The sequence below is a fragment of the Urtica dioica genome, chromosome 11, assembly GCF_054948205.1.
Source record: "Urtica dioica subsp. dioica isolate 48M chromosome 11, U.dioica_male_clone48M_v1_H2, whole genome shotgun sequence".
In the NCBI taxonomy this organism is placed as follows: domain Eukaryota; kingdom Viridiplantae; phylum Streptophyta; class Magnoliopsida; order Rosales; family Urticaceae; genus Urtica; species Urtica dioica.
The window spans coordinates 1,297,086-1,316,130 of NC_142766.1; the positions used below are offsets into that span (position 1 = coordinate 1,297,086).

Genomic DNA, 19,045 nt, shown 5'->3' on the forward strand with positions numbered 1-19,045 from the left:
TTTATATTTTAAGTATTACAACTCCTTTTTTACCTTTGACTGTAGTGTAAATGTGTCAAAATTTTGTGAGAAATTTCCCTCCATTTAAAAATGGTGAAATTTTGATCATTTTTAATTTTTTGAGTATTACCACTACTTTTTTGTATTAGCTGTAGAGAAAAATAGACCATTCTCTACAGCTTTATATTCGACTGGAGTCTAATATAGGCCCAAAAAAAGGTGACCGTAGTCTGTATTGAAAGACTCCATTAAAAGGTTAAACTGGAGTTAAAAAAAAATTGTAGTTGTATTCCATATTTCTGGTAGTGAAACAAATCCAGATTTATTATAAAATAAAATAAAAATATCCAAATTTCTTGCAAGACTGAGAAAAAAATAGAAAAAAGTACAGAAAAAAGAGGAGAGTAAAAATAGATAATAAAAAAAAATATTTTCTCTACTCCTTTTATTAGTATTTTTGTCTAAATTATGATTTTGGTACAAAATGGAAATTGAGTTATGAAATGATAGTATATTAGTCATTTTATCAATAATTTATTGCCTAAAAAACATCTAGTAATCTATAAACAATAATTGAAAGGGAAATCTTATTGTTACATACGGAACAGACTTTTTCATCGTTTAAGAAAACAAGACAATGTAGTTGTACATAGTATACATAAGCAAATATTTATACTATATGTTAACGCTTGATTTCAGTGATATGAACCACAGTACTATAATTTTATAAAACTTGTGAGAATTTACTCTTTTTGGCTCGTCTAAGAACTACTTGAATCCTTAAAATTAGTGCCCGTGCGATTTCAAACCCGACTCATCGGACGGTCTTCCTTAGCTGTTTGTGGCGTCATTCATTCCACTCTCGTTACTAATTCGTAAAACAATCCACACTTTGCTATTTAGTGTATAGGATCTCGGAGCAAGTCAATCGATGTTCATATCATTCATCCTAGGTTTCACCCAAGGTTGGACCTCGGCCGTGAGGTTTACTCCGCTTCAAATCCTGCAAGACATGAAATAAATGATGAATTCAAAAAGGCAAAAAGAGATTGCCTCCCAACGCTCAACATTTATCGTTGAGGTAAGGGTCGTATCTCATCTAAAGAATGTCATTGTTTTAGAGAGAATAAAAGATTTAGAATGATCTCATTATAGTAAGAGTCTCTATTTATAGAGAAGGATAATGAGATGAAGATAAGGCATAATAAACGCAAGTTGTCGGGCAGGTTTGAAGGTACCCGCCCGAGCCGATTTGAGGGGCCGCTCCAGGTTAATGGAGGTCGCATGGTACCCCAAAATTAGGGCGGAAGATTGGCATGGGCAGGACCTCGCGAGTATATGTCCCTTTTACAAGCTTGAGGTGTTGGCATTGGTGCCCACAAGAAGAGTAGTAGTCATAACTTATGTACATTTGATGTAATAAAGTCTTACGAAGACTCTTGCTTGTAACTGCTGAATAATTAATAAAGAGTTGAAACTTTCATTCATTCTTCCTTGTTTGTTTGAAGGTTTATGATAAACCTTAGTCTTTAGTCATTAAACAAACCTAACAACAAATGAAGAGTCAAATATAGATTTGCATGAACAAACTCTCTTCATGGTTTGCTTAAAACAGTATATTCACAATCTAAGGATCAAAGGGCTATTGATCTCAGTATGATTGTTAGGAAAACCTATGATGTCTGGTTATGAGACATAGAGAGTTTGAGACTCTATAGTTCTAACTAGGTATCTTCTGAAGATACTGAATTGACCAATGCACTTCTAGAGACAGTATAAGAACAAACCATTTAACCTCTTCTGTCTCAAAGTCACTATGTATGAATTTCATCATGCTTACCTCAATCCTGAAGATGAGACATGTCATTTCATAGCTTACATACTCTCATTTGAGAAAGTCAGAGTTCTAGATTAACTATGTGATATAGACAAGACCTATTGATGAAGTACTAAGTTATGAAGATGTCATGAACAACTTTGTGAAGATCTCATAGATATGGAATTCATGTACAAGATTGCTGAAATGCAATGATATCACCTCATGCTTGGTTCCTTGGGATGTGAATAAATGAACTGACCAGTGTCCAAATTGAGTCATGACTCTTTTGGATGAATCAATGTGACTTGTTAACTCCTCGTCAATACATTGTTTCTAACTTATTCACAAGTGACAAATGAGTTGAAGAAATAACAACTAGAAGGGTAAAATGGTAATTTTATAAATCCCATCTAGTTGATGATATTCATGAAGGGTAAACATAGATAATATTCAATGGATCCACTCATCACAATTAAGTAGAATTTTGAGTAGAAAATATATTCATTTGAACTGATAGATTTTCAGTGTCAACTCGTTAGTGAAGTCAGTTGACATTAAGCTAGAACTTGGAAAAGGTTTGTGAACTTTTGTGTCCAAGAATGCTAGCTCAAGCTTTGCTCATTTGGATCCATGAGGTCACTATAAAAAGTCGTTAGAGTAGGATTTGTTAAACTAGTAGCTAAGTCAAAACAAGTTCAAGTGTTGAACTAGACGAATTTTACGAAAATTGTCTAAAAGGTAATTTTGTCCACAAGGACAATAAGATGGTATAAATGTCAAAAATTAGATTTTGGTCATTGTCATATGATGACAATGTAGATGATCCACACGGCCAACATGGACATTTGGGCCTTGAGGATTGAATCTCATTTTATGGAATTTTATGTGAAAATTCTACATGGGCTTTTCTTATATTGTCATGAACAAATAAAGATCCAACTAGAATCTTGTTCTAGATGCTCAATTTCGTGGCCCTCCATCAAGAGAAAGTGAATTTATTTTGTACATTGATGTATGAAGATACTTGCCAAAAGGAAAAAGAGGAAACAAATTTATAGCACATGGGCTATGAAGTGGACGGCCAACTAGAGAAAATGGGAAACCAATTTCCAACCTTGGTAATATGATAGGAATGAGATATAAAGATTGTGCTCATGAATATGTGATATTCAATAGAAAAGAGGAAACTACCTCTTCAAGGCAATCCCTCCTCCTATAAATACCATACCTCATTCACAATGAAGATACACAAGTTTTTGAGATCGAGTGTTTCTCTCTCTAGCTTGGCCGCCCATCCACCCCCCCCCCTTCTCTCTCTCTCTCTCTCTCTCTCTCTCTCTCTCTCTCTCTCTCTGTTCTTGCTCTTTTGTTTTGGCACCTAGGTCCTCATTAGACCTAGCGTTTTGTATTAGCTATTTGACTCTAAGACTAGTTTTTGAGTCATTGTGTTTAATAGTGCTCACACACTAAATCCTTTCTAAACTCGAAGACTCTAGTGGTAGAAACTATCGTGGTTACTCAGGATTCAAGAAGACACGAAGGAGACAAGCTAAGTGGAAAGACGAGTGATTCAACCTTTCCAAAGGCTTCTCAACGCTCAAGCTTCAAGCGAGGTTGGTACGGAGTGAAAACTCTTTATAGTTATTAATTTTAAATTATATGTTCATGCACTTTGTCTAGGTAGTAAAATCATTTTACGTGTTTTAAAGATTTTTTTTTATTTTCCGCCGCTTGCTAGAAGCGATAAATTATTCTTAATCCTAGATCTATTCCAACATGAGGTCACGTCGCGCACTAGCCTAAGGTCGTGAGGGGTCGTGAGGGCGTCCCGGAGGCAGGGAGGTACCTCGCGTATGCTTGACATCTTGTTGTGCGAGACTTGGTGCAGAGAATCTGGAAGTTGAAGTCACCAAATATATTTATTAAGAAACTAATGACTTAGAATACTACGAAATTAAATTTTAATAAATATATTAATACATGGTCCCGCATGATTCTCTCTATTCTACGACCGTTTGTATTCAAGACATGCAAGACCATCTCATGGGATTTCCTGAGTTCTTCACACATTTCATGCGTTATTACAAACGCATCATGATCTTTGAGATGAGCGGCCGCTTTGGGAGCGGGATACTCGAGATCTTCGGGACGAAAAGAAGCTTTGAGATGAGCGTGAGCTTCGGAACGAGAAGCACTGGGACTAGGTAGAACAACAGGTCTTCAACGATACGCAAATTTTTTTGTCATTTTTCTTCGATGACTTTGTAGCCTGATTGCCCTAGTAGATAGCCCAAAACGAATACACAAAAACCGAGCTCGAAAGCATCTTCCGGATTATGACAAATATTAAACACCGTTAACTATGCACTGAAGTTGTAACCAGCCACGTCGTTCATGCTCGGTGATCAACCTATCGCTTGTGCGCTGGTCTCGTTCATTCTTGGATGGACCATCTTCATAACTCAACCCACAAATCAGCGAGTATTCGAGGCGTCCAAATCTTACTCTTTTACCGCCTAATCCAAAGTGTATCTCTCCGCATGTCGTTTCCTCAATCTTACATTGTAGAAGACTGTGTACAAGCACCGGAGAGAAATTTAGTTCGTTCTCCATAAGCACCGGAGAGAAATTTAGAACATCGTACGGTATCGTAGCGCATCGTACAACATCGTAGGAACAAAAAATTTGAAAAACTAGAAACCTATTGTACCCCATCGTATGCCATGATGAACTTCATCGTATATTATCGTACCATATCATACGCCATCGTATGATTCATGAATTTCATCGTGCAATATCATATTTCACCCCAATTTTAAAATCTAACTTTCTAGATCCGACCCAAATCGATCCAAATCAACCCAAATCTTATAAATACGAACTTGTAATCTCTATTTTAACTATCTACAATGAGATTTAACACGAAAATCATTGAGATACTTACATTTTTGGTTGTTTTGAAAGCTCAAGTTTTTGAGCCTCCACCACCGTTGGAATTCGAAGAGTGACTATCGTACGTCAGCGTATCAAATCGTATTTCGTCGTACGCCGTTATACAATGTCGTATTCTGTCGTACAAGTCTCGGAATTTTAGATGGTGGTGAGAGAGAAAGAGAGAAACCAAGAGTTAGGAGGGAATGAGAGAAAAATTTAAAAAAAAAATTGGTCTGAAGGGTTTTTTATTTTTTTTTTGTCTATTTATGGGACAAAAGTATATTTTTGGATATTTTTGAAATAAAAGGTTTAGATTTGATATTTTTATTAATTGTTAGGTCAATTACTCAATGCAAACCCATAAAACGTTTGACTATTTGGTAGTTTAGATTTGGTTTGGGTTCGAGAAGTTGGGGGAGCAAATGGCGAAGGCCTCTCTGACAGTCCGATTCACATTCATCTTCTCTCTTTCTATCTCAGCAGCTTACGCGCTCTCACCCCCAAAAATCCCAAAAGCCACGCCATCGGACCTTCTTGCTCTCCTCGGACCCAAACCAAAGGTCAACCCTCTGGTCGCCCGAGAACTCGATTCCTGCTTCAGGTTCCTCGTCCCTTTCAAACCCTTCTCCCGCCAAAGGAGGAGCTTGGCGAGGTCGACGGAAAGAGAAGAGAATGAGCTCGTCTGGTGGCCGCCGCACTCCATTCTCGACCTCGCTCGCATTGCCGTTCACTCCGGCGGAGATCCCGCCGCAATCCAACGAGCTCTCGACCCCACTCCCATTAATGTTACTTTCCTTGCTCTCCTCTTTCGTATTATTTTTTTTATTATATGTATATGGAAGTGTGATTCTTTTAAATCATCGAATGAGCTTTCAAGTAATTGGTGCTCGATAAAAGGAAGATTAATATCGGTCAGAACTTTCAATAATTTGCTCTTAAACAAGTATTTAGAAAAAGAAGTCAGCTTCGCTTACTGATCTTAGAAACTTACGATTACAAAAGAATATTGGTGATTTTATTTTCGTTGTAGTAATTTTCTATATATGCAGCTAGGATTTAAGAATTCTTTTCAAGCTATATAATGTCGAATTGAGTCTTTTTAGATAAGCGTAAACGAAGACTGGGATATTGGATTTTCTGAGTGATGGTTATGTCATCTTTGAAACAGACTTAGTTTATTTGTATATGCAACAGTGTTTTATAATTGTTCACCGGTTCAGGCAATATGCTTTCTTCTGGGTTTGAATGGTGATTAACTTATAAAAATCCCAATTAGAATAATCTGTTAGTAGAATCTATGTAGATCAGTAAATGAGAGGACGATCAACTTATATTTTGTTTTGTTTTGATATTATGTAATAAGCGCATAAATGAAAATGAATTTCTAGATTCATAGCCGAATGAATAGTGGTGAATATATGATGGTTTATTTGGCGATGCAATGGCAAATATAACAGATACCTGATTATGAGGGATGCAGGGAAGACAAATGCCAGCTCACCAGATCTCCGTATGGGAGGCACTTCATAAGTGAGGTTTGTATTACAAGTTAAACAAGTTTTGTGGTTCTTTTATCGGCTCACTCAGATCATTTTATTTTTTATTTTTATGATGACATGTTGTATTGGTAAATCACAGGAATTGAATTTGTATTTGAGGTTTTTGTTTGAACTCATTGTCAGCCGAGGCCCGGATGTGGGGTTCGATGTTTCTCTGACTCGCTATGATTTATTCCATGGCCACCTTTTTCTCGCGAAAGACACTGGAAGGCTCGGTATACTGTGAGTAGTTATCTTCATACGCATTCTTCATTTTATTTATTTAAGATCAAGGAAATTTAACGTTGTTCAGGTTCCACGCCAAAGAATACCCAGCATTTGATAAAGAGCTATTTCCATATAATATGGGATATTGCCAAAGAGGTAAGCTTTTGCATTGTTTCATCAATTATGTGTCATCTTTTGAAAGGTTTTTTTTTAGCTTTATCATATTTACGGTTTAACGAAATCCCATTTTCTTTCATGCTATCATATCAGGGTCGAACGTTACATATGATGATTCGATGAACTTCCGCAATATTCTCTGGTTGGCTCCGCTGCCTTCCAGCACAACTAAAGACTGGGAAGCGCCAGGTATATACCACCAATCATCTTATCAAATTATGTGATCATTTATTTAATTCAGCAAATTTAAAGATTGATTGTAAAAATAAAAAATAAAAAAATTGATCGTAGGCCATTATCTACTTTCGTTTGTTGTCTCTGACATTGAGTAATGGATTCTTATCGGTAATAACAGATGATTTTGAATTTGATCCATTTTTCATATTATAATTATAAGTTTGTAATATTATTGGTAAATGAAAACCAATCAAAATGGGGCTAATTAGGCTAGTAGCCCAAAAACCTATAATCTTAAAAAAAATGGGCAAAATTTCATTTTATTAAGAAAATAGCTCATCAGGCCGAAGTTAATTGAATTAATTGAACAATTAATTAAATTAACTGAACAGTTAATTAAATAAACTGCTAAGTTAATTTAATAAATTTCGGATTGGTGGACTATATCACTAATAAAATTGAATTTAGGTTAGATCCTTAAAATGAGGTAGATGATTAGCTGTTTGCAACAAATACTAGATTAAAATATGTAGTAATAGTCTTCTTGTTGTTTCCCCAATCAATGATCTGATCTTTTAGATGTGGCGGCTACAAACCTAATAGGAACCTGGAGATTATAGTCCGGAAATTCACAAAGGTGATGAAATTCCGTAAATTTTATTAATATCAACTGAATGAACACAAAATAATTGATCTATCCTTCGGGAGCTAGATCGTCACTCTCTCGGTGATGTTTGACAAAGACTCAATGCAAACATGAAAATAAAATAACCTAGATAGCTATTTATGGGTTTAGAAACCCTAATCCTACTAGAAATCCAACTTTGACAAAAATATCCATACGAATTTAATCAAATAACAATAACTTAATTAATTACAAATTTGCCCCTGCGCCTACGCCTAATGGTCTAACAGAACCGCGACCCAAATGGTTTCGTCAAACTTGAAAAATTCTTTGTTTCTCGTCCTAGTTTTGTTTGTGCACTATGTTGAATTCCTTTATGCTCATGGTCATGGAGGTGACGTTATTATGTTTGTATAGGTGTGTTGGTTGTGCTAGATGCTCGTCCGGAAGGAATTATATACAGAGATATCGTACCAGAATATGTTCAGGTTGCGAGGACTATATACGAAGGTTTGGAATTTTTTTTTTTTTTTGGTCTAGTTTTATGCCATAGTTTTTTGTGCAAGTTCTATTATTTTTTCTCTTCTGATAGACAGAAAGTAACTCACGTTAATTCTTGGTTATGAGCAGCTGATCTTGGTCACGTGGCAGTTGATGTCAATTACTTGAATGTGGGAGATGATGTTCAAGACTATCAACTCTATATTTGCTAGCAAAGTTTCCTATGATCTCTGTTGACCTGTGAAATTAGTACAACAATATCTTACGAAAATACACAGACTCCGAGTACGAGGGCTCCGAGTACAGAAACGATTTAGGCAAGACTTTCTCTTTATACAGACGAGTCTAATACAAGAGAGCAATGTTTTCTAGAGGCTCTAAGTGAAAGAAAATAAGTAAAAGTATTCCAAGAGTTCCGTGCGGTGAGAACCTCTGCGAGCTCCTATTTATACTTGTCTGGTGTAGCTTCGTGGTTGTGGGCTTTGACGGTTATTCTGGGGAACGTGGGGTGATCAATCCCACGTTCTAGACGGTTTTTCGGGTAACTGTCACCCCCTTTTTGCTGAGGCGGACGGTTATTTCTCTTCGTATGATTTTGGAACCGTCGAGGTGTGCGTTTACGCATCTGAAACATGTTTTCTTTTGGTTTGACTAGTCTTTGACCCGCGATCTTCTCTTCTCTCTGAAGTTGTGATCGGTAGGTTTCGTTCTTGTCATATGAACGGTTCGTTCCTTTTCAATAGACAGCTCTTGGGTCTATTCTACTTGAGCTCGATGCTGGATTCTTCTTTCTGCTCGGGAGTTTGACTAACCTACTCGGTGTCTGACCAATTTATCCCGTAACAGCAGCCCTCCAGTTTCTTAGTATTTTTAGAAAAAATTGTAAGGAACTATTTCGGTTTTATTGATGGCCGTGTTCATCTTTGCTTGTTCGTCTCGGGATGACCCGAGTAGAATTCTACATTCCTTTCTTTTTCGCAGGGTATCGTACGACGTCGTTTGTCTTTGGTATTGTTGAATCATCGCGTCTTTTCGCTTCGACGGTCAGATATGTTTGGCTTCTTGGACAAGCTTCATCCTAGCCGTTTGTGTGGTCTTTATATAAGGCCTTTTCCGAAATTTTGACTTCATTTTACCTTTCGCCTCAAATTTCGCTCTTGGTGCGTTCTCGGTTTGGTTTGCCTACTCGGATTGTGCTCCTAGTTCTCTCGTCTTTTGTTCGGATCTTCCGACCTTCAAACTTGTGGGTAAGGTTTCTTTATCGTTAATCCGATGTATTTCATTTTGTTTAAGGTCGTTACTCGGTGATTTGTACTGTCCTTTACTTCTCGTATTCGGACCCTCCGGACTTTGGGGATCATAGTTTCTCAACTTCCTTAGGGACATGGGAGGACTTGCGCGTACTGACCTGGGTTTTGACCCCCGTGTTGTTCGGCGATCGGAGCCCGACCCCGATAATGTTATCTTGTTGGATGGGACCACGTTCCCTTTCCTCAAGAGTCGAGTTTGGTATCATATCCCAGAGATCGGATGGGACCGTCCCGTAGTCGCTTACGAAGAATCGTGCGTGTATCCCAGTCCCGAGTCCGAGGGGGTTGATAACGAGGCAAAGGTTTTTGACTCGTCTTCCCTGTCGTGTAGGGATACCATGGTTTTGAAGATATCGTCTTCGTCCGCTTCTTCGAGGAGAAGCGACTCGGAGTCCCGAGAAACGATGAGCACTTCTCTTTCACATGATCATGACGAAGGGTATTCCCAAGGCGCTCCAGGTCCGAGCGGGAGGACTTTTGGGGTAGATCTTCCAGAGGAGGAAGATGAGGTCTTGGTGTTTGAACGTAAAGAAGGCCAATTTTCGGCCAAGATTTGGACTTCTCGGGTTACTGAGAGATATATACAAGACCTGAGAGATGAGTTTGAGATCGCGGATGGGATTGTCATCTCAGCCCCTTCAGAAGATGAGAGGGCTGATCAGCCCCCTGCCGGGAAGATTGCCTTCAACAAGGCTATCTTGAATGTGATCGGAGGGTTTCCAATGCATCCTCTCATATCTCATTTTATCTCCGACCTGGGGTGTTCTCCTACTCAGCTCGTCCCTAATGTATATAAGATTTTTGTTGGGATGGCTGTGCTATGGGCGAAGGTTTACAGTCGTCCCGTCACCTTAGAGGATTTCTCTCAGTATTATTCGCTCAAGTCGGCTCCAGGACAACACGGTTATTATTATGCCCGGGCCCATGACGATCAGTCTAGAGTCGTCACTCGTCTTCCTTTCAGTCAGAAAAATTGGAAGGATTATTTCTTTTGGATTGCGGGGGACGCTTTCTACGAGAGATGCCCCATAAAAGCTTCGTTCTCGGAATTGGGTGTGACTCTGGTTTGGTTTTCTTTTAACTGAGATCAGATTTCTTATCTGGTTTCCTTATTCGTTGCATGTTTTGTTTCAGGTTCCCTTCCGCAATATCCCGAAGACGAGCGACCGCTTCATTATGAGATTTTCGATATCTCGGAGGCTGATCGATCAACTTTTGTTCTGTCAGATCCGGATTTGCTCGACCAATATTACTATTATCCATACTCAAGTAAGTATTTGTATTGTATTGATTATGTACTTAATCTTTTCTTGTTCTTATTTACTTGCTTTGCTTAACAGGAATCGCAAAGATGGCAAGAAAAAGAGCTGCTCCCGAGCAGGTCCCTCCAAATCCGAAACGCTCTAAGGCCCCCAAAACTACTGCTCCGACCAAGCGGACAGCTCCATCTTCCTCGAAGATTTCGGAGTGTCCTAGTCCTTCCTCTGGGAAAAACCAGATCGAGCCTTCTGCTATTTCTGATCACCTGACACCGATCATCTCCTTCCTTCATGAACATCTTCCTGCCGAGAAGGTTCAGATGATTCAGAAGTCGGAGCCATTGGAAAGGCTTTCTCAAGTTACCGACTCAGTGGTTTCGGTATGTTCTAATATTCAACTAGTCGGATCCTCATTCATTTCTTTCTCTAATTTTGAACTGATCCCTTCGAATCCTTGCAGAGCTTTGTTGGGGGTGATTGGCCTGGTCGGATCATTGAGTTCCGAGCTCTCATCTTTGAGGCGACGCAACGATCGCTTCCTGAAGGAGAGGGACGCGGCCAAGGAAGAGGTGGCGAGGGTTTGGTCGGAGCTCGAGCAGAAATTCCATGAGGATCTCGAGGCTGCTCGTTTAGCGGCGGTTGAAGCGTACAAAGCTTCCGAAGATTATCGCAACATGCGAGAAGATCTTTATACCGCTGGGATCAACGAAGCCGTTCGAATCCTTGGCCCGAAGAATCCTTCGCTGGATACTACGGACCTCGACGGGGATTCGGAGTCAATGGAAGAAGATCCCGAGCAGAGAGCCAGTGATGACCAAGATTAGGAGTTCCTTGTTTTTCTTTTTATTTTTTGATTAACTTGCCCGTGTTTCGAACGATTGATCCGTGGTCGGATTTCTTTTGTTATGTAACTTTTGTAACCCGTTTGGGTTTTGAACAGTTGATCCGTAGTCGGATCATTTTAATTTGTAATTTTTTTTGTAACCCATTTGGGTTTTGAACAGTTGATCTGTAGCCGGAGTTAATTTATGAGTTTTCTGAACTTGGCAAAATAAAGTATAACTAAGTAAAAAGTATTTTTTTTTTAAGACAACCGGTTTTAATAAAACATTTTTTAAAAGTTTGTTTGCCAATTATCCCGCCGCCTAGTTTATTTTGCCATGAATGTGTTAAAACCGTGTTTCAAGCACCGAGTAGAATAATATGAGTAAACAAGGGATAATTTTTTCTGAAAATTACAAGTACATGCGACCAAGCCGCTTTTGAAATAGAAAATACAATAAATGCGACCAAGCCGCTTTTTGAAATAGAAAATACAATAAATGCGACCAAGCCGCTTTTTTAATGTTTAAAACGGAAATACTTAAACGTAGAATCGTCGAAGGTGCTTGGCATTCCAGGGGTTTTTCTCCATATCACCGCTCAACTGTTGTAATCGGTATGCCCCGTTTCCGAAGTCTTCTCGGATGATGTAGGGTCCTTCACAGTTTGCGTTGAAGGCTCATTCCTGGTGGATTTTGGTGTGGAGAAAAACTCTTCTGAGGACTTTGTCCCCGACTTTGAATGATCTTGTCGGACTTTCCTGTTAAAATACCGAGTAATTTTTTGGTTGTTAGCGAGATTTCTTAATTTGGCTTTTTCTCGTTTTTCTTCTAGCAAGTCTAGATTAATTTTTAAAATATCGTTGTTTACCTCTGTTGAGTAGTTTTCTCTTCTCATTGTTGGTATCATGACGTCGGTCGGGATGACCGCGTCGGAACCGTATGCGAGGGAGAAAGGCGTTTCACCAGTTGCGGGGTGCTCGGTGGTTCTGTATGACCAGAGGACTTTTTGGAGCATATCCACCCACTCCGACTTCTGTTCGCCTAACTTCGTTTTTAGGCCGTGTTTTATTGTTTTGTTGACGGCCTCCACCAATCCGTTGGATTGTGGTCTGACTGGAGTAGAAAAAACCTTGTTAATGCCATATTTTTCACAAAAACTTTTGAAGGAATCGCAGTCAAATTGAGTTCCGTAGTCGGATACAATTTTGACTGGTATCCCAAACCGAGTAATGATATTTTTCCATACAAATTTTTCAATTGCATGAGCGGTTATTTTATTCAAGGGCTCGGCTTCAACCCATTTTGAAAAATAATCGATGGCTACAATCGCGTACCTGCATCCACCTCGACCTGTTGGCAAAGCCCCGATTAAGTCCAGTCCTCATTCTGCGAATGGGATCGGGCACGAGAGGGAGATGAGTGGATTAGGGGGAAGCCTCGGGATGTTGGAGAACTTCTGGCACTTAACACATTTTTGTGTCATGTGCCGAGCGTCGGCTTTTAGTGTTGGCCAGTAGAGTCCTTGTCGGATGATTTTTTGTGCCAACGCTTCGCATCCGATGTGACTTCCGCATATCCCTTCATGGATCTCTTTGAGTGTGTATTCCGCTTCGTCTTCGTCTAGACATTTGAGGAGAGCCTGAGAAAATCCTCTTTTGTAGAGACTTTGACCTTCTATGAAATACCGAGCAGCTCTGAATTTCAAGTTTCTAGCCTCATTTTTATCTTTGGGTAGAGCTCCGAGCTGCAGGTACTCTCTGATCGGAGTTTGCCATGACTTTCGTTGATCGACTTGAAGCACGTGGGGAGCTTGCTCAATGCTAGGTTGCCCAATCTTGATGACTGAAATTGACTCCGAGTCGGATCCTTAAGTGGAAAACTTTGCTAATGCATCAGTCTCTTCATTCATAGCTCTGGGGACTTGGGTGATTTCGCAAAGTTCGAATTCGTTCGCCAGGTTTCTGGCTTTCTCGGCATATAGCGACATCTTTTCGCCTTTTGCCTGAAACTCAAATTTCATTTGATTAACAATTAACTGAGAATCCGAATACACTTTGAGCTTTTTGATTTCTAAATCTTTTGCTATTTGTAGCCCATGTATCATAGCTTCGTACTCAGCTTCATTGTTTGAAGCATTGAAATCGAATTTTAAAGCAAATTTTACCTTGTCTCCTTCTGGACTGGATAGCGCAATCCCGACTCCGGATCCCTTTTCGTTGGCTGCTCCATCTACGTACATGTCCCAAACTGGGAAATCAATTGGTCTGTACGTGAATTCTGCAATGAAGTCAGCTACTTCCTGTCCTTTGATTGCTGGTCGGGCGGGGACTGAAGTGTATATCATATTGTGTCAGCTCGATCGACAATTTCATTAGCCTTCCGGACACATCGGGTTTTTGCAGCACCTGGCGTAGCGGGAAATTGGTAAGGACTGTAATCGGATGCGCGAGGAAATAGTGTTTCAGCTTCCGAGAAGCGGTGATGAGAGCGAAGGCTAGTTTTTCGAGCTCCGGGTATCTTCCTTCCGCCTCGTTGAGACGTCGCGAAGTATAATAAACCGGGACCTGGTGTTTTCCTTCATTCTTGATTAATGCTGAACTTACCGCATGCTCCGATACGGCTAAGTAAATTTCCAGGGGCTCTCCTTCCTGTACTTTTCTTAAAGTAGGAGGCCATGCCAAGTGTTCCTTTAGAGACTCGAAGCTCTCATTGCATTGCTTGGTCCATTCAAATTCCTTGGAGCCTCTGAGCGCATTAAAGAAGTGAATACTTCGATCGGTTGATCTTGAAATAAAACGGCTTAATGCAGCTATGCACCCTGTCAATTTTTGCACTTCTTTTACGTTCCGCGGTGGTGTCATGTTCCATAAGGCTGTGATCTTTTCTGGATTTACTTCGAGGCCTCGTTCATGAACGACGAAACCTAAGAATTTACCTGCAGAGACACCGAACGTACATTTCAGAGGATTCAATTTCATGCGATATCGTCTTAAAATTTTGAATGATCTTCTAAGATCGTCTGTATGTTCGTTTATTTTTCGGCTTTTAACCAGTAAATCATCAATGTATGCTTCCATCGTAATCTCGAGTAATTCAGCGAACATACGATTTACTAATCTTTGGTATGTTGCTCCAGCATTTTTTAATCCGAAGGGCATTACTGTGTAGCAGTATAGTCCTCGGTCAGTTATAAATGCTGTGTGATCCTGGTCGGGACCATACATAGGGATTTGGTTGTAGCCAGAATAGGCATCCATGAAACTTAAAATTTCATGACCTGTTGTGGCGTCTACTAATTGATCTATTCTTGGCATTGGGAAACTATCATTTCGGCAAGCCTTGTTTAGATCTGTGAAATCTACACACGTTCTCCATTTCCCGTTAGGTTTCTTGACCAGGACGGGATTGGCTACCCATTTTGGATACTTAGTTTCTTTTATCGACCCGTTAGAGATTAGCTTATCTACTTCTTCTTTTATGGCTATATACCTCTCGGAGTTTAACGCCCTTCTCTTTTGCCTAATAGGTTTTTCCTTAGGATCTATGTTTAACCTATGACATGTTATTTGAGGATCTATCCCTTTCATGTCGGACTGTGACCAGGCAAATATGTCTAAGCTATTAGACAAAAGAGAAATTAAGTTATTTTTGGTACCTGATTCAAGATATTTTCCAACCTTGAGTTTCTTTTCAGGTTGTTTTGGATCCGGAGTGATCTCCTCGACTTCATCTCCTGCGCCAATTTCTTCTCGACTCGGAAGGCGTGGGTCGAAGTCTGAGTCGATCGTCATAACTTTGTGGACATCTTTGTCCTGACTTTCCTTGAGATAATTCGCATAACAGCTTCTTGCGATAGCCTGAGTTCCGACTACCTCGCCTACCCCGTGCTCGGTAGGAAACTTCATCTTCAAATATTCCACAGAAGCGATAGCCCCGAGGGACTGCAAGGTTGGCCTGCCAATGATCGCGTTGAACGAAGATTTTCCGGGAACCACCACCCATGTTGTGTTAGAGGTTTTACTTCTTGGGTTCTCTCCTATAATTATTGGGAGTGAGACTACTCCCTTAGGCTGGATTGAGTCTCCTATGAAACCGTAGAGATTTTCAGGAGAAGGAGCTAATGCGTCTTGTTTAAGACCCATTTTGTTGAATGTGTCTTCATAGAGCACGTCGACAGCACTTCCAGTGTCCACCAATATTCGGTGTACATTCCTGTTTCCGATAAGAACTGATATGACTAGTGGATCGTTGTGAGGAAACATCACCCACCGAGCATCTTCTGCTGTAAAGGTGATCGGCTCCGAGCTAGGTTTGACTATCTTGTTAGGCCTTTGTTCGGCTGTAAACAAGATTTGTCGCGGTCTCGCGTAGGCCTCTCTTACATAGCTCTTTTGAGCACTCCTTGAAGTTCCTCCCACATGTGGTCCTCCGACTATGAGTGAGATTTCAGCATACGCCTCACCTTTTTGTTCCTCTTGATCCCCGTGCTCGGCCTTGAATTTCTTCTATGCTCCTCTTCGGATCAAAGCTTCTATAGCCTCTTTGAGGTTGAAGCAGTCAGCAGTGCGGTGACCGATGTCCGCGTGGAAAGCACAATATTTTGTTTTATCTCTCTTTGAGATATCTTTCTTGATCGGCATTGGCTTAGGGAAATCTTCTTTGTCCTGTGTAAGGCTAAATATCTCCGCTATTGGGATATTGAGTTTATGATATTTATCAAACTTACTGGAAAAAGGCTTCAGAGGTCCTGCTCCAGACCGACTCTTCTTTGGTGGGCGGTTATCCTCAGAATGTCGCTCCTTGTGCTCTTCTCGGTAACTCTTCGGTGGCTTTGCTTTTCTTGCCGCCAACCTTGCTTCCTCTGCGTTGATATATTTCTGAGCTCTTTTCTGGAAATCGTTGTAGTCCTTTGGACTAGTCTTCTGAAGTGACCACCAGAACTCTGATTCGGTTCGGACGTCGGAGGAGATCCCGAAGAGCTTAAAGTCTTTGTTCAGATCGTCAACCTGAAGAGCTTGCTCCGAGTAGCGATTAATAAAATCTTTCAATGATTCGTCATGAGCTTGTCTCACCGCTAGCAGCCTTTCTTTTGGAGTTTTCCCCGAGCTGGAGCCAACAAACTGTTCCATGAATTTTCTGGATAACTGCTTCCAGGATCCTATGGAGTTCGGCTTTAGTTTTCTATACCACCTTTTGGCTGAGCCAGTTAGAGTGATAGAGAACGCTCTGCACATAACTTTTGGTCCTGCCCCTTGTAACAGCATCCAAGAAGAAAAAGTGTCTAGATGGTCTCCCGGGTCGGTCTTTCCATCGTATACTGGGATGCTTGGCATCTTGAAACGATCAGGCAACGGGTGTTCTAACACGCGTGCTGTGAAAGGGGAGACAGCTTCTCCAACTTTCGGGATAGATTCCTTCTGACCTAGGGCCACCTCTTCGATTCGACGCTCCAATCTTCTAAAATTTGTTTTGTTGGTACTCGCGCTGTCTTCAGTTTCCGAGCTTACCAAGCTATTTCTGAAAGTGTTTGAATGACCTTTGTCCATAGTAGGCTGGTACCGATCATGAACCCTTTCCTGACTGGACTGCTCCTTCTCGGATTCAGAGTCATCTTCCATCCTCTCATACCGATCTTTAGCATGTTTCCGAGATTTCTTAACCTGCGGATCCTGCCCGATGGGTTCCTTCCCTGATCGGTGTGAGGGTTCTTCATCTGGGATCACTACCGCGCTTCGCAGTGTGACTTTCTTCGCCTGCAGCCTTCTCTTCAGCTCCCTGTTATTCGCCTCTAAGACCGAAAGACGCTATTGCATCTGTCTGAATTGTTCTTCGAGACTAGGTTCCGGGAGAAGTTCAGCTATTTCTTCCAAGGTGAGAGGCAAGGTGCGATTGTGATGTTCTATCTCTGTCTCCTGGTTGGGGACAGTGATCGAGGTAGATGAACTAGCCATATTCTTCAGCTATCCCCCTCCTTCTAGCGCCAACTGTTGACCTGTGAAATTAGTACAACAATATCTTACGAAAATACACAGACTCCGAGTACGAGGGCTCCGAGTATAGAAACGATTTAGGCAAGACTTTCTCTTTATACAGACGAATCTAATACAAGAGAGCAATGTTTTCTAGAGGATCTAAGTGAAAGAAAATAAGTAAAAGTATTCCAAGAGTTCCGTGCGGTGAGAACCTCTGCGAGCTCCTATTTATACTTGTCTGGTGTAGCTTCGTGGTTGTGGGCTTTGACGGTTATTCTGGGGAACGTGGGGTGATTAATCCCACGTTCTAGACAGTTTTTCGGGTAACTGCCACCCCCATTTTGCTGAGGCGGACGGTTATTTCTCTTCGTATGATTTTGGAACCGTCGAGGTGTGCGTTTACGCATCTGAAACATGTTTTCTTTTGGTTTGACTAGTCTTTGACCCACGATCTTCTCTTCTCTCTGAAGTTCTGATCGGTAGGTTTCGTTCTTGTCTTATGAACGGTTTGTTCATTTTCAATGGACAGTTCTTGGGTCTATTCTACCTGAGCTTGATGCTGGATTCTTCTTTCTGCTCAGGAGTCTGACTAACCTACTCGGTGTCTGACCAATTTATCCCGTAACAATCTCACTTCTAGTTCTACGTCTTCATTTATGCGATTTTTTTTAATCTCTTTTATTGGGAAATTCTCTCGTAGAAAATTTCTACTCTTATTTTCTCATCTTTTTCTAATGCGAGTATCCATGGACACATGGAAAAAGTATCCCAAAAAATAAGAGTCCATTAGTTATATAACCATATTTACACTTTGAGATTTCTATTTAACTAAGACGATATAATTTTTTATCTAATAATTTTTATTTTATTTTATATATTGTTTTTTAATGATACTTAACATTTGTAAAGTCAATTTCGTTTGCATATTATTTCCTTGTGTATTTAAGCTGAAGATTTATGTTACGATCCGGGATTCGATCTCAAAACGGGAGCTTTGCCAATCTTTTGCCGAGTTTAGTCTCCCCTCTTATGAGAGAGATTAAACTTTTTGTGATTGATTATTGGTTGCCTTTTTCATTAATTCAGGGTCTCTTGAATAGGAATATGTTTACAACTTAATGGGTCGGGCTCAAAACCATAAACCTACATAAATAAAACCTTACTTAATTATCTAAATTCGAAATAATAAAAATGTATAATTTAAAAACCTAATTGCAGAATATAAAACCTTAATTCCATAATTGAAAACCCATAATTTCTTTCATTAATGAATCTCGATACTAAATACGTAACATTACTCCCCTCTTCCTCTTTGACCTTGTCCTCAACCTCAAACTTTGCAACACCTCCTTGACGAGTAGCTCGTTCACACCCTCGTTTTGTTGTGCCAGGATCCCAACTGAAACGTTAGTTTATCATTCGTCAGAGATTGTAGTAGTACAGGTGCACTGTCTAGTCGCTACCACTGTCGCTTCTTGAACTATTCTCATCGACAGTGCTTCCCCTTGTCGGCCGAGCTTTAATCCCAGCACCACCGTCCACTAAAAAGATGACGGTACGATATCGAAATCCAAGTAGATTTTCTTTTTTGCAAGTCGTGTGGAGTCTTAACGGGTTACGACTCGACTCCCCAACGCTAGTTCCCCGACCCAGGTAATTGAGGACGCGACTGTCGTTGCTG

The 19,045-nt window shown here is 40.3% G+C and overlaps 3 protein-coding genes across 3 annotated transcripts; 2 read left to right on the plus strand and 1 right to left on the minus strand.

The window, feature by feature from the left end:
- Window positions 1-5,134: 5,134 nt before the first annotated feature.
- LOC149380615 (T-box protein) lies at window positions 5,135-18,237 on the plus strand. The gene is made up of 8 exons (XM_089601572.1): window positions 5,135-5,538; window positions 6,211-6,288; window positions 6,392-6,534; window positions 6,605-6,675; window positions 6,790-6,885; window positions 7,916-8,008; window positions 8,129-8,225; window positions 17,992-18,237. The coding sequence occupies exons 1-7, from the start codon at window positions 5,176-5,178 to the stop codon at window positions 8,209-8,211; spliced, it is 927 nt and encodes a 308-aa protein (XP_089457698.1). The 5' UTR covers window positions 5,135-5,175; the 3' UTR covers window positions 8,212-8,225; window positions 17,992-18,237.
- On the plus strand, window positions 8,209-11,582 carry LOC149380616 (uncharacterized). The gene is made up of 4 exons (XM_089601571.1): window positions 8,209-10,362; window positions 10,444-10,578; window positions 10,650-10,948; window positions 11,029-11,582. The coding sequence occupies exons 1-4, from the start codon at window positions 9,384-9,386 to the stop codon at window positions 11,176-11,178; spliced, it is 1,563 nt and encodes a 520-aa protein (XP_089457697.1). The 5' UTR covers window positions 8,209-9,383; the 3' UTR covers window positions 11,179-11,582.
- Window positions 15,898-17,010, minus strand: LOC149380617 (uncharacterized). The gene is made up of 3 exons (XM_089630403.1): window positions 16,815-17,010; window positions 16,465-16,709; window positions 15,898-16,371 (listed from the first exon to the last, which is right to left on the minus strand). The coding sequence occupies exons 1-3, from the start codon at window positions 17,008-17,010 to the stop codon at window positions 15,898-15,900; spliced, it is 915 nt and encodes a 304-aa protein (XP_089486529.1).
- Window positions 18,238-19,045: the final 808 nt, after the last annotated feature.